This window comes from Perna viridis, chromosome 3 (genome assembly GCF_037379345.1).
Source record: "Perna viridis isolate PV_CMFRI_1.1 ecotype Kerala chromosome 3, ASM3737934v1, whole genome shotgun sequence".
Classification (NCBI taxonomy): Eukaryota; Metazoa; Mollusca; class Bivalvia; order Mytilida; family Mytilidae; genus Perna; species Perna viridis.
This window is the reverse complement of record NC_142447.1, coordinates 33998923-34014540: the sequence shown is the minus strand read 5'-3', so window position 1 is coordinate 34014540 and position 15618 is coordinate 33998923. Positions and strand designations below refer to the sequence as shown.

The 15618-nt window shown below is 33.1% G+C and overlaps 1 protein-coding gene across 2 annotated transcripts in view; it reads right to left on the bottom strand.

Annotated features, from left to right (window-relative positions):
• LOC148621969 (uncharacterized) overlaps nt 1–15618 on the bottom strand; it is a 68763-nt gene that overhangs the window by 25654 nt on the left and 27491 nt on the right. For both annotated transcript variants that reach the window (XM_088571384.1, XM_088571385.1), the window contains 3 exons: nt 14606–14827; nt 8698–8901; nt 422–479 (listed from right to left, as the gene is read on the bottom strand). In XM_088571384.1, the coding sequence (XP_088427510.1) occupies nt 422–479; nt 8698–8901; nt 14606–14827 (484 nt within the window). The remainder of the gene's footprint in view (nt 1–421; nt 480–8697; nt 8902–14605; nt 14828–15618) is intronic.

Here is a 15618-nt window from a genome sequence, read left to right as displayed (position 1 = left end):
TTGAGGTTTTCAGTAAATACATCAATGGATATCTCTTTTTTGTTTGGAACTATATTTCATGGTTTGGCCTACCCACAAAAACCACAAAATTGGAACCCACGAACAATAGTACTTCCACAGCAGTTAGTTATGTATATACAGTAAAGTTTAATTTTTAAAAAGATTTGTAAGTTCTGATACTTCCTCACTTCTGCTGAATTTAAAACCTTGCACCCAAGGAGATATCCTTGACAAGGTACATTAGATACATATATTTCTAAAACTGAAGTGTCTAAGTATTTTGAAAATTTCCTAGTAAAATTACTTTATCTTTTTAAATTTGACATTAATGGCATTCATTGAAAAATGGTTCATTATAATATTCTAGTAACAAAATCTGTCATATGTTCAGTGTATTTTTGTGAGCTAAATTCTAACATACCAACAGTCTGTGGTCGATAACCAGGGTTCAGCTGTCTTAATTCTTCTTGCTCAAATGCCTGTTGAAATAAATATTTTATGAGAAATCAAAAATGTAATGCCAGATAAAACTAGACATTGCTCTTAACGAGACTAATACCCTCGCAGCCTGTTGAACCTTGTACATTTGTGGACCAATATGGACATACGATTCATATTGGTCACAACTTTAATGTTGGAACTACACACTTTTGACACACAATGTTCTCCAATTTCAAAAACACCCAACTCCAAACAGCAATCAGTAAAAATGTACTATTTTTTCTTAACAACACAATAACAGACTTATTCCTAACAATATGCACATCTAGTTAATCAAACACTCCATTGAGTTTCATGAGAATCCTGCATGTTCTTAAGGAAGAGTAGTGGACAATGCATCAGACCAAGTTTTGCTGAAAAATTCCAAAGTTCAACAGCCATCATTTCTACAATTTTTGTCCTAACTTAAATTCTTGACAGTATGCACATATCCATATATTACATCCCACAAAGCTGCATAATAATGTTCAAAGCTGCTTAGAACATAGTTCAGACAGACGAAAAGACGGACGTACAGACAGAGTAAAACCTGTATGTCCCCAAACTTTGTTTGCATGGGTATAACTATACAACTTATATTATTGTCTTTTCATATTTGAAATTTTAATACTTTAGTAAAACATTCATGAAACCAACCTTTTAAAATATATATACGTGAATATTTATGTTCACCAGTATATGTAAGTACCAGTAATAATTGTGATATAAAAAACACACCAAATATGCCTATAATGTTGAAGTGTTTCCTGCAGAAAAAAAAAACAGAAAAATTGTGAGCAAACTCACTAAAAGATACTCCTGCTTCGCTCCCTTGAACTGATACTCAAAATGTACAACATTGAAATAGATATATACAGGTAAGGTATAAGTCCATCCTCATGAAGGAAGGAAATGGAGTTATCATATCAAGTTCCATATGCTATGCTTAAATGAGTTGTTAGAGTGGCAATACAGAGATTTTATAATAATTTTATTCGATACATTTCTGAAATGTAAATAAAATAATATTTTATTTTAAAAATAGAATATTGATTGTAATGCTCCTTCATACACAATTAAAAACATCTGAAATTAACCACATCCAGTTCCATCATCACCCTGAAATATACCTGGAAATACAGGAAAGCAATTTAGTTTTAATTTTTGTATTCAAGAGAATGGACTCATCCTAAATTTATCATAGTTTTGGAAATTTGTGTTTCAAAGTGTTATAGTTTAAGTTTCTTTTCTAGTAATAACATTTATGGGCAGTATGAAGGGTGAATCGGATTGTCATGACGCGCCTTCAGAAAGTCAGCCATTTTCCAACACACAGACATCTGCTGATTTGAGTGATAATAATTCTTCTTGTTCTCGGACAGAAAAAGTCCCAAGTAAGGAAACTTTCTTCAATACCATCAAAAACAGAAACCATTCAGGCTGTTTGAAAACATAGTAAAATGGAAAATAGTTTCAATGATAAGTTTGATAGACTTTTTAGCTCACCTGGCCGAAGGCCATGTGAGCTATTGCCATCACTTGTCGTCCGTCGTCGTCCGTCGTCGTCCGTCGTCGTTAACACTTTTTCAAAACTCTTCTCCTCTAAAACTACTTGACCAATTGGAAGCAAACTTAAGAGGAATGTTCCTTGGGGTATCCTGCATAGAACTGATGTGGGGATTTCTGATCTGTCGAAAAACATGGCCGCCATTATTAAAAATAGAACATAGGGGTCAGACAGTAGTTTTTTTTGCATATATCTCCAAAACAGTTAGATAAACCCCAATCCTGTCCAAGTAAAAATGTTCAGCATGATGAGATCTATCTGCGGTCAAATTTTCATTTTAATCTGTTCACCCACGTTGGAGTTATTGCCCTTTTTCGATGTTTTTTTTTCTATTTTTAATGTTATTTCTTTCAAAAATCATCTCCTCAGACACTACTTGACCAATTGTAACCAAATTTGGTCTGAATTTTCCTTGGGGTATCCTGCATAGAACTGATGTGAGGATTTTTGATCCGTCGAAAAACATGGCCACCATTATTAAAAATAGAACATAGGGGTCAGACAGTAGTTTTTTCGTATACATCTCCAAAACAGTTAGGTTAAGCCCAATCCTGACTGGTAAAAGTGTTCAGCATGATGAGATCTATCTGCGGTCAAATTTTCATTTTAATCTGTTCACCCATGTTGGAGTTATTGCCCTTTTTCGACGTTTTTTTTCTATTTTTAATGTTATTTCTTTCAAAAATCTTCTCCTCAGACACTACTTGACCAATTGTTACCAAATTTGGTCTGAATTTTCCTGGGTATCCTGCATAGAACTGATGTGAGGATTTTTGATCCGTCGAAAAACATGGCCACCATTACTAAAAATAGAACATAGGGGTCAGACAGTAGTTTTTTCGTATATATCTCCAAAACAGTTAGGTTAAGCCCAATCCTGACTAGGTAAAAGTGTTCAGTATGATGAGATCTATCTGCGGTCAAATTTTCATTTTAATCTGTTCACCCACGTTGGAGTTATTGCCCTTTTTCGACGTTTTTAATCTATTTTTAATGTTATTTCTTTCAAAAATCGTCTCCTCAGACACTACTTGACCAATTGGAACCAAACTTGGTATGAATTTTCCTTGGGGTATCCTGCATAGAACTGATGTGGGGATTTTTGATCCATCGACAAACATGGCCGCCATTACTAAAAATGGAACATAGGGGTCAGACAGTAGTTTTTCGCTTTTATTTCCAAAACCGTTAGGTTTAGACGAAGTCTTTCAATAGCTGAAATGATCCTTATTTTTAGGACTACAAAAGTCTTCAGGCATAAAATTTGTCAGACGCCTTCTTATAAGAGTTATTGCTCTATGATAGATTTATACTTTCATTTTCTGAAATGATCCTTATGATAAGTCCTCATCAAAGTTTTCTTGAGTCAAAATTGTTGGACAACATCTTGTTTCATTTATTGCCCTTGAAAAGCAAAATTCAACCAGGTGAGCGATTCAGGCTCCTAGGAGGCTCTTGTTCAGCTATTTTCTCAGAATACAAAAGAGCTCAGCTCTGCATAGATCTGATGGTTTAGGTTACAGACCACCAATTCAACCAATGAGCATTTGGAACGTACACAAAAATAGTCCTACGCAGAAATTACCCCTGTTCCTCATAGTGCTGTGAAAAAAGTTCTCATCTTATTTAAAAAATTTAAACAGTTTCTGAAAGGAAAAACATTTCTGTACATTTTATAGGTGCATTTTGCTTCTTGTGATGTGAAGCCTAATCTCCATAATGGTTTCTAAATATACCCCTATCTTGTGAAAACACTGGGATTTTCCATGCTATTTATAGACCCTTCACTTCCGGTGACCAGTACTGCACTGCAAGTCTGCTAACCCTACATGCCATTCTGAGGATTGTGAGCTGACATATGTAGAATCATGCTGATATAGAGTCCTCTGCATGTTAAAGTTAAGGTAAAGTCCAGAGAAGCCACTGAATATTGTGAAATTAGCATAGAAGCCTATGGGAAGTGGAATTAGTGGTTTCTAGCCTTGAGGGGTGGATAATGACTCAGAAGGGGTGTGTAGACCATGCTACAGCAACAAATTATAGGGTTAAATCCTAACTAAGAAGAATATTTATGGGTACTTTTCTCTAGAATATTTCATAACAGAGACACTGACACCAGGTCAGAGTTGTCTTTTAAAGTTAATGAAAGGGAATGTATATAAGTTAGACATAAGGTCTGAGTTTAATCGAAGTGTGTCTGGAAATAGTTCAGTTCAAAGAGACATTGATGGCATACATGTAAATGACAATACAAGTAATGATTCAAACAGTAGGGTTGAAATGTTTCTGAAGCATATTTTATATGCAAATATGCAAAATACAGATTTGCAGAAATCTGTGCTTGAGCAGGAGTTGACTAATAAACAGTCTGAAAGTAGTCAGGCAAGGAATAATTTTCTGCCGCAGATCTTTAAGGAAGACATCGCGAAACAAAAGAGTAGGGTAGGGTTAATATTAGACCAATCACAAGAAAACATTCTTGAAAATTCTTGGTGTAGAAAGAATCCTGATCACATTATGTCTTACAGGGAGGAGTACAAGAGCACTTTCCCTACACACAATAGTGCAGTAGAATATTTGAAGGTTCCTACACCCAAACACTCCATCAAATTGAAAACTTGGAATACCAAGCACAGCTTTCAGCTCTTATTGAACAATTTTTTTCATTCTTTACATGCAACAAAACATAGGGGTCTTTGTTATATGCAGTGGATAAGGACACTGACAAAGAAACTGTAGGTCAAAATGTAAAAGACCTGTTTGCAATGTCAACAAAAACTCTTGACCAAGTGGGTCGCACTAGGGCTTTTTGTCATTTAATTCGTCTTAAGGCAGCAAGCCAGGATACTAGTTTAGCTTTAATTAAGGATATTAGTACTAAATGTCAATATCTTCCTTTGATAGATGAAGGACTTTTTAGCCAAGCCTTAGAAATGCATCTAGAGAAAAGGAAAGAATGTAAAGATCAACTAAAAGCTCTTTTACTGGGTTTCTCTTCAAGGAAGAGGAAATATGATGGAGGTGAAAAGTCGGTAACGTCAGGTGCTAAGTCTCCAAAGTATTCAGATCTAAATCCTAGGGGACCAACAAGTTGGTCTTCAGGAGGTTGTTCAGGCTTGAATCAGAAGTTCTCCCATGAGAGAGGGGGACTTGAAATCAGTGGTCTACAAGACTAACAGTCTAACTAGAAGGAAGATGGCAAGTCTGGCAAGAGTTCTTGGGGTTCTTTTCATACCTCCAAGAAGAATGACAGCTGACTCAGAGGCAAATACAATTTGTTGTTTGTGTCCAGAAATAATTGTTGAGGTTGCCTAACAAAGTTTCTTCATAATTAGTAGAAAATATCCATGAATCAGTGGTTACTTTTGATTATTGAAAAGGGTTTCAAATTGGAATTTCAAGAGAAACCTCTTCAGACAGGACCTACTTTGATTTCTCCAAAAAAAATCTGAATCTTTTTATGGAAGAATTTGATACTCTTTTGGCAAAAGATGCCATAGAAAAAGCAAATTTTCCAAAGGCTGTAAATTGTTTTTACAGTGCATTATTTCTTTTTATAAAGAAGAACAGAAAAATGAGAATGGTGACAAACCCCAAACCTCTAAACAGGTATGTGAAAAAGATACATTTCAAAATGGATGCAATGAGCAAAGTATTTAGCCTAGTAAAACAAAAAGAATGGGCAATATCTCTATTTCATATATTTAAAAAAAATATCCAGTATTTTTAATGCTTTAGGAATCAAATACTGTATGAATAATGATTTTGATTTGAGCTTAAATTCCAGCCATGGAAATTATTTCATAAAATCATAATTAAAATATAATATATGAAGTGTACTCTTGTAATGAGTTGTAGTAATCCAAGCTAATTGCTTTATAATATGTATCATTCAACAAAATGACATCTGCTCTATCCTAAGCAGTCCAAGTTCTGTGATCGACTGAGTATATGATGCTGACAGAACACTTCTCACAAGTGATACATAATTATTGTTAATAACTGTAATAGTATGTGCACTGCTTTAATATACGTGCATAATTTCATATTTATTTAATGAAAATAAAACATTTAAATATCACATGCATAAAAATTAAAGTGCAAATATGTTGCCATTTTTCCATAAAAATATCTAAATACAAACATCAGGTATCAAATCCAGAAACATGATTGATTGATTGTTGGTGTATAACACCCGAAAAATAGGAAGAGGTGGGTAGTGTCAAGCAATTTAGCCTCCTGTGGCAGAGCGCAAAGGTTCTTACTCCTAATAAATACCACAGCAGGGTTCTTTAACTTGCAATGTTTTCCTGACCACCCCAGCATGTAGAATGCCAGGGTTACCCATTTGACCACCAGGGACACACAAATCCAGTTGATCAAGGCAGACGCCCAGCCTATGGTCAGGGTTCTGAGCACTATTTAGCCGCCTTTTATGACTTTTAGTGCTGCAGCAGGCCTAGTCTTTTGATAACCAGACCCACACGAAGCAACACAGAAACAACAAACCAAAAGGATAATCGAGATAATCAGCCATAAATCATAAAGCATCAGCTAATATATATTGATGAAACAAACTAAAAGAATAAAAACTAAGACAAATAGAGTACAAACTAACATCACAAACCTAAAGCAACACTAGTATATTTTTTTCTTTTAATGAACACCCCTTATAGAACCTAAAAACTATATTTATCAAAACACTTTCTAATTAACCATGTATATTACTCATCAAAACATTCCCAATTGTCCAACATTTTTTTACCATTTTTTACTTGTAATTTTCAAATGTTGGACAATCGGGAAGACACCCCATTTACTCAACATCTCAAGTACCATCTTTTAAGGTGAAAAAATTCAGTCAACATGCTGATGGGCTGATTATAAGTATTCCCCGGTGTTATAGTCATGTCAGATGCTTTAATGAAAGGTTTTTTGGACTATACTGGGAATGCAGACCAGAGACAGTGTTTTCTGATATAGAAATTGTGGCAAATGACAATTCAATTGGTATATTTTTGAAAGCAGCTTATATACTTATGAACAAACGGACCCATCAATATTCTATTGTAAAAATAAAATATTATTTCATTTACATTTCAGAAATATATTTAACACTAACAATTTTTATAAAATCTCTTCTTGAAATTCAAAAATTTTCATTTTTTTGTCTCAAGTTACAGAGCAACATGTGACAAAAAAACCAACAAATCAAATTAGTCCAAAAGAAAAAATAGGAACTTCACTAATATGAATATAGACCTTTGTAACAAACAAGTGTGAATAGTTCGATGTAAATCTATCATGCTATTTCCATTATATTGGATGACACATATAGTCTTGATTCTCCCCTTTTTTTTTCAAATAAATTCCAATAACTCAGAAACTAAACCTTGAATTTTCTCCAAAAGGTAAACATTGTTTGTTTGTTTGTTGGTGTTTAACATCCAAGCAGCAATATTTCAGCTATATTCAGATGACCAAAAGGTAAACAGACCATTAGCCTGTCATACTAACAATTGTGCAATATTTGAAGTTCATTTAAGAAAAGGTTCTCTTGCAATGTGACATGTGTAAGCAGACAGACAGGAGGGACATTTCTATACCATAATATGACCTATCTTTTACGGGCACATAAAAATGCTGTAAAAAAAGCTAACAACAAAATTGCTGTGTGTGTGATATTATAACTAGGAACATGGTAACAGTAGGTTTGTCCACTAAGACAAGAATGAGCAAATTTAAACTAAGAACATGGTAACAGTAGGTTTGTCCATGAAGACAAGAATGAGCAAATTAAACTAGGAACATAGTAACAGTAGGTTTGTCTACTAAGACAAGAATGAGCAAATTAAAGAATAAATTCATTCATGAACACTATAGAGTTATTTGTCATTTACATGAAATTTGAACAGAAAAGTTTATTTAAGTTTCATGAAAATCCATAAAAGATTTCAGAAGTAATGCCAAGTAACAAAATTTTACAATGAACAAATTCAGAATGTCTTAATAAACAATATGGCACTATCACGGGATTGTTGTAAAATACATCTTGACCAATCTGGAATGTCATTAATTATAGGAATCACAGAATGCCACATAGATTCATAATGTGTCAAATGTAATTCTGAAGTTGCATGGGACCTAAAACTTTAACCTTCTGGCCCTAACAGTAAAATAAATTTAACAATGATGTCAAACAGATGTGAAAAATGTGAAATAGGTGATGCACAATGAAATCTGGTGATTAAGATTGCAATGTTTGAAGGCTTCATTGAAATCCAGTCAAAAGTGGAAGGTAATAATATGGAACCCCAAGAAGTAATTCCAATGGAAATGGAATATAGGAAGTAGACAACTGTATCCATAAAAGAAAGTGTGAAAGTTTCAACTAATTCCATTGAGCAGTTTCTGATGAGTTGTGGATGAAAACTTTCCAGGGACAGATGGATAGCATGGTCACTATATACTTTTTTTTTCACAGCAAAATCATGAAAATGGTTTTAAGAATACACGTAGGTAAGGAATTTGACAATAAAATGCTTTAGTACCAATTTTTTTAACTAGGAAATTTCTACAAGTATGTGCTGTTATCCCTATATTATAGGTTCAAAATAATAATAAAAAAAAGAAATAGACAAATCTTATACCTTGATAGTATCATCATCATAGACCAGAATCTTTATGTCCTTCAGTGAAGTGTTCTGCCCATCAAATTGACTGACACATTCATAAATCTTCCTCGCCACCAGATCTCTAGGATAATGGAAATTACCAGTACCAAAAGCTGGAAACACAATAGAACTGTACCCAGAGGCTTGTTGAAGGCATTTTTCTACACATTGGATGATCCACTGTTAACAAAAATAATTAAAAGCAATGTACGATAATAAAATATAAATAAGAATACTGACCTACAGGAAGGTCATGCTCAATAAATGTTAAACCAAAGTCTCATGAATTATTGCCATATATAAGTTGCTGTGAAAGTACTTTAACTCATGGATAGCAATTTTTTCGTGGATAAGGAAGTAAAACAAATGCATCTATGGAAATGTACTTTTAGCTGGGAACCAAATTTTGTGGTCTTGCCTACCCAAGAAATTCACAAAAATTGGTACTCCTTGAAAAAACTACCTTCACTGTAATTTATTTTAGCAAAAATTAAACAGTTTAAGTCTGCTTCAATTCATACAGACATTTAGAATACAGGAAATATATGTGCAACCAATACATAAGTCATATATATGCTAAAACCTATCATACTGAGCCTTTTTGTTTTACAAATATCAAGTCATTCATATGACTGGTTCAAGAACAATGATTCTTATTTAAAATGATACTATTAAGTTTGAACCCTGAAAAGTTGGGACAAGTATGGACACAACATTCAAACTTGGTACATGAATAGCTAAAGTTGCAATCACTTCTAACCTCTCTTCGATTATGTCAGGATTCACTGTCACAGAACAGTTCTAAACTGTCAGAAACTGTTCTATGTAGAACTGTCACACAAATTAGAAGAGTTCCTCACAGATACTGACAGATATTGACAGTCACTAGCTAGAAAATACTTCTCTGACTGAATTACATACAGCACATATACATGATTCAGAAACAAGAGCCTGAATCACTCACCTGATTATTTTTTTTACCTTTAAAGGACAATATCAAGGACAAGGAGTTGTCAGAAAATTTTGATTCAAAAAAGACTTTGGTAAGACTTATCATAAGGATTATTTCATTAATTGAAAGTTTCATTCTGTCTATTATAGTTTTCAAGATATTGGCTGAAAACTACTAAAAACAGTATTTTTTGCCTTTTAAGGGCAATAACTCTTACAAGGAGTCATCTGAAAACTTTGATCCCTACAAACTTTTGTAGGCCATATCATAGGAATCATTTCAGCGACAGAAAGTTCATCCTATCTATCATACTTTTCAAGATATTGGCTGAAAACTGTAAAAAAAAAAAGGCCATTTTTCACCTTTCAAGGGCAATATCTCTTGCATGGAGTCGTCAGACAACTTTGTTCCCTTTTGTGGTCCTGATAATAAGGATCATTTCAGCAAATGAAAGAATTAGGCTAAACCTGACAGTTTTGGAGATACACGATAAAAACTTCTGACTGATGCCTTTGTTCTATTTTTTGTAACAGTAGCCATTTTTTTTTGACAGATCAAAAATCCCCACAACAATCTATGAAGGATACCCCGAGGAACATTCATCACAAGTTTGGTTCTAATTGGTCAAGTAGTGTCAGAGGAGTAGATTTTTGAAAGAAGTAACATTAAAAATAGCAAAAAAAAATCAAAAAAGGGCAATAACTCCAACATGGCATTAGATCTCATCATCCTGAACACTTTTATCCTTGTCAGAATTTGGCTAAACCTAATGGTTTTGGAGAAAAATTACTGTCTGATCCCTATGTTCTATTTCAGGGGCCGAAACTCCCACATCAAAAGATGAATTGCTTTGAAAATTTTGGCACAGGTCCATCTCATGATGCTGAACAATAATACCCTGCCAGAATTTTGCTAAAGGCAACAACTTTAGATTTACTTGCAAAAAACTGCCTTCTGACCTCTATGTTCTATTTTTAGTAATAGGGACCATGTTTTTTCATGGATCAAAATTTCCAAAGGTCATTTTGTGCACAATACTCTAAGGAGCAATCATGCCAAGTTTACATCCTCTCATTCTAAAAGTTTCAGAGAAGAAGATTTTTTAAAATTTGTCCAGGACGACGACAAGGACAACAACAGACATTAAGTGATGGCACAAGCACATTTGGCCTTTGGCCAGGTGAGCTAAAAAAGGTGCAGCACTCAAATTCCGATACATTCAGTGGGTCTAGTAGTTTCAGAGGAGAAGATTTTTGAAAATTTGTCCATGATGACGACAATGACGACGACAATGACGACGACAGATGCCAAGTGATGGCATAAGCTCAATTGGCCTTTGGCAAAGTGAGCTAAAAAAGATGCAGCACCAAAATACTAATTCATACAACAGGAAGTAAGCCTTGTTATGTTTGAACTTGTTTTTTTTTTTAATTTTGAAAAGACGTTAATGTATGGCATACTGTTCCAACAAAAATTATTGCATGCCGTACTACACCCATGACTTTAAAAAGTTGGGACTGAAATTTATGTGTCGCAGTCACCAGTATGATACAGAGTATTTATATTGACAATTTTAAACATTTTATACAAAAAATTAAAACCTCATTTTTATGTGTCACAGTCAACCCCATGATAGTTATATTGAAAAAAATAACATTTTTGGCTTTAATTTTAGATCCTTATGGAAATTAAAAATGACCGCACTCATACAAATATGCAAAAAAAAAGTCACAGTAACAAGTGTGATAATTATACTTACATTTTTTACATTTAATAGGGTAATTTTATACACTTTTGGAATTTAAAAGTGCTCACACTCGTACATTTTGCAAGACATTTTTAAAGAATTTGACTCAAATTTATGTTCCACAGTTAATATGACATTTTTAAAGAGTTTTGACTGAAATATATGTGCCACATTCATCCACATGATTGTCATTAGGAAAAATTAAGCATTTTAATCATTAATTATAGACCCTTTTGGAATTAAGAGTGTTTCAACTCATACATTTTGCAAGAATATGATATTTTTAAAGAATCTCAACTCAAATTTATGTGTTACAGTCACCCACATGATAGTTATTTTGGAAAATTTAGCATTTTAGTCTTTAATTTAAGAGCCTTATTGAAATTGAAAGTGCACATATTCATATTTTTTTTTGCAAGAATATGACATTTTTAAAGAATTTTCAGTCAAATTTATATGTTGCAGTCACCTACATGAGAGTAATATGGAAAAATTTAGCATTTTAGTCATTAATTTTAGACCCTTATGGAAATTAAAAGTGCTCGCACTCATGCATTTTTAAGAAATATGTCAATTTTTAGAATTTAGACTGAAATACAGTTGTCACAGTCACTAATAAGAAACTAATATTTACAATTTCCACATTTTCTATATTGATTTAAGACCATATAGGTAAATTGGAAATGTTCACAATCATGGCAAAAAATGGCATTTTAAAGAATTTTGACCAAAATATATCAGTAGGATGTGCAGTCACCCATTTAATGCTAAAATTGTCAATTTTAACATTTTATAGAATGGTTTGAGATCCTAATGTTATTTAAAAGTACTTTCACTCAAAAATTACTTTGTCAATCTTGAACTTTGAGAGAATAGCCAAACATCTGAAAGTTATCTGTTACTGTTTTTACACTTGGAACAGAATCACAGACCTGTAATTATACAATTTAATAGATAAAATTTAATTACAGATCAATGGAATGTAAAAATTTATACATGTAAACAATGATATTTTTTAACGATGAGTGAATGGGCTGTGAACATCAAATGTTGGAAAATGAACCAAGATCTAGTGATTGTGGGATGATGATCATGATGAGCTCTATATAATTGGAAATTTAATTTAAAATTTTTAAATCAAGATTTTTTTTTAAATGTATTTGCTAATTTACATTACGTCACACAGTTGCCATTATTGAGAACTTCAAGTCCTAAATTATTTTCATGCAGAATAAATAGATTTAGTGTCAGGAACTGTCCAGGCGTATGACAGTTAAGAACAGCTTTTCTTATTTCTTTGTCACCATCTAAAACAGTTTTTGTCAAGATCTGTCAGGGAATAGGGCAAAAAGTGTCCTTACACATGACAGCCTCAATCAGACCCTGTCAGGATCTGTCAGAATTTCTGTTCTATCTGCTTATGTAGAACAATTTTCCTCACAGATTCTGACAGAATTAAAGAGGAGTGATTGCAACTGTATAATTAAGTTTGTTATCAACAAAAAAGATTCTAAGCAGAATGAAAGTGACTAACAATTTTAAAGTTTGCAGGAAGACATAAGGTAGAAGCAATTTTTATAAAATTAAAGAAAATGCATATTTTTAATCCTTCTTAGCCTTTACAATGGGTCACAATTATTTATATACATCAAACAACCCTTTTTATCCATCAAAACTATTTTGCGGTGTGGAACCTATATGATAGGGTCTCCCTTTCCACTTCCGGGTCAAATGGCGACCCCTTTAAGTAATACCAGACACACACAGAACCTAGATTTATGTATAGTAAGTGCATAATTAGTGTATATGCTGATCAATAGTAGTCAAAATAAAGCTGAGAATGTGTACTTTAAAACCATACATGTATTTGTAATTAACTACAAAAGTGTATGAATATTGTTTACATGTGTGAGTAATTTGCATCCATGCTGTTAGTAAGCAGAAAAGGTAAAATTGTTGATTATTAGTACATGTATTATTTATTCAAGTAAATTTTGTGAAAAATTTCTACAATCATTGTACGATCAGCATAATGAATTGAAAGCCATATTTTCCAAGCTTTGCAATAGAGTAATCAAGGGAACCAAGGTTATAGCGGTAATCAAAGAGTAACCAAGGGAACCAAGGTTATAGCGGTAATCAAAGAGTAACCAAGGGAACCAAGGTTATAGCGGTAATCAAAGAGTAATCTAGGGAACCAAGGTTATAGCGGTAATCAAAGAGTAATCAAGGGAACCAAGGTTATAGCGGTAATCAAAAGAATGTAATCCAGGGACAAAGTTGCAGTGGTATGCAACTTTAAGATGTCATCACTTCTGGGAATTCACAATGAAACTTTGAAAATTACTTTTTAAACATGTAAAGTAATGGAAACGTTAAAAGTGGTTAGTGACACCTAGAGATCTGTATGTTTTTACTCAAATTATTGCCTGAAAACCTGAAAAAATGTATACTTAAGTTGTAAAGTTAACTTTTATAAAATGCTTGCTTCTGGTTGATTTGTCCCTTTAATTTCTATAAGCAATGTTGTAACCCCGAAGATCGATCAAATTCTTATCTCAAAGGTTTGAAACTTAATGTTTCAATTTCATACAGATCTGTACACTTTACATTTGTTTGAAAACAAGAAAAACAGTTGTTTTGGCATTTTTAAGCTCCTAATTCACAAACACTCCCGTGCCGGTTTTATAAAAAAATCTCCAATTGAGGTTTTCCTAAAATCCTTCCTCAAATCAAATTTCATCAATCAGATCACTTGAAATTGAAGATTTGAAGAAAAACTAAGGATTTGAGGAAACTGGGCCCAAATCATAATCCCCTAAATATTCCATTCTAACTTTTGTAGTAAAGAACATTGTGGAACAATATTAAAAAGATCATTACACTTATATTGAGTTCTATAATTAAATTTTAAAATATTTTCTTGTTTTTTGCCCCTATTTGTCCTTAATTCCACAAGGGTTAGAGTTTGTAGTTGGTAAACCTTGATATCAAATTTTATCAACATCCACCAACTTGTATTTAATTTATCACACAAACCAAATGTCTAAAGATTCTACCAACAAAACAGATGACAATGACACTGACAACAATGACAGGGACAGGTCTGCAACTTACAAGAGTAAAAAGAGATTGATCAAAATTCAAGCATTAACGTTTCTTTCAATAACTTAAGGTATACAAACCTTTTCTGCACCAGGCGAAAAGCTTGGCAAGGCTGCAAGATAAACCTCTTGACATTTAAGGTTGTATCCCTGGACAACAGCAATGTCCCCATGTTGGATGCCATCTGAGTAGTCAGATTTGATATCATCCAGCAGCTGTGTGCCAGCACCTCTAACCAGACTTTTGCCTGCTGGTCCTGACATATCTAACTGACCATTAGTAGAGCATACTATCACATCAGCCTATGAACAAGCAATACAATTTATTATCTAATGGTGTCTCTAGTTCATCCATTTTTTTAATTAAGAGATTTGCTGACACAACATGATACAACTAAAGCATCTTAAACTTGCACAGGTGTGGTCACAATATTAGAAATTGCCCTAAATTTGCATGAACTAATTCCTATAACTCAAAAATAAAAAATTTAAAAAAAAAAAAAAAAAAAAATTAAGGGAGCTGACACTAAAAGAAATAAATAATTCAACAAAGTTTGAAGAAAATTGCTTGAAGCAATTTCAGGTTATTGCACAAATACATGGGAAATCTCCCCCTTTTCTATGAATAAAGTCCCATAAAATAAAAAGAAAAAAATAGAAATTTACCAAAATTTACAGAGAACTTTCATCAATCAAAACAAACAACTCTATAAGTGCAACCATCATTGAGTTGAAGTCTGAAAACTAAAACTCACTCTTTTTTTTATTAATAGAGTCCCATAACTCTGTAAAACAATATAAAAAAATTAAAAAATTGAAAGGGAGCTTTTGTATAATATATATAGAAATAATTTACTATGGTTTCATTTAAATTACTGCACAGGTTTTTGAGTTACTGTCCAAAAAGAGAAATTTCCTCCCATTTTTTATTGAAAAAAGTTCCATAACTCAAAAAGGAAAAATTAGTCAAAGACAGAAATGGCCAAACCTTGTTAAACAGAAAGTAGATGTCCAACAGGCCTGACATCCCATCTCTCGATATGGGACCCATACCTGATGCTGGATACCTAATACCAAGATGCTGTGATTAGTGG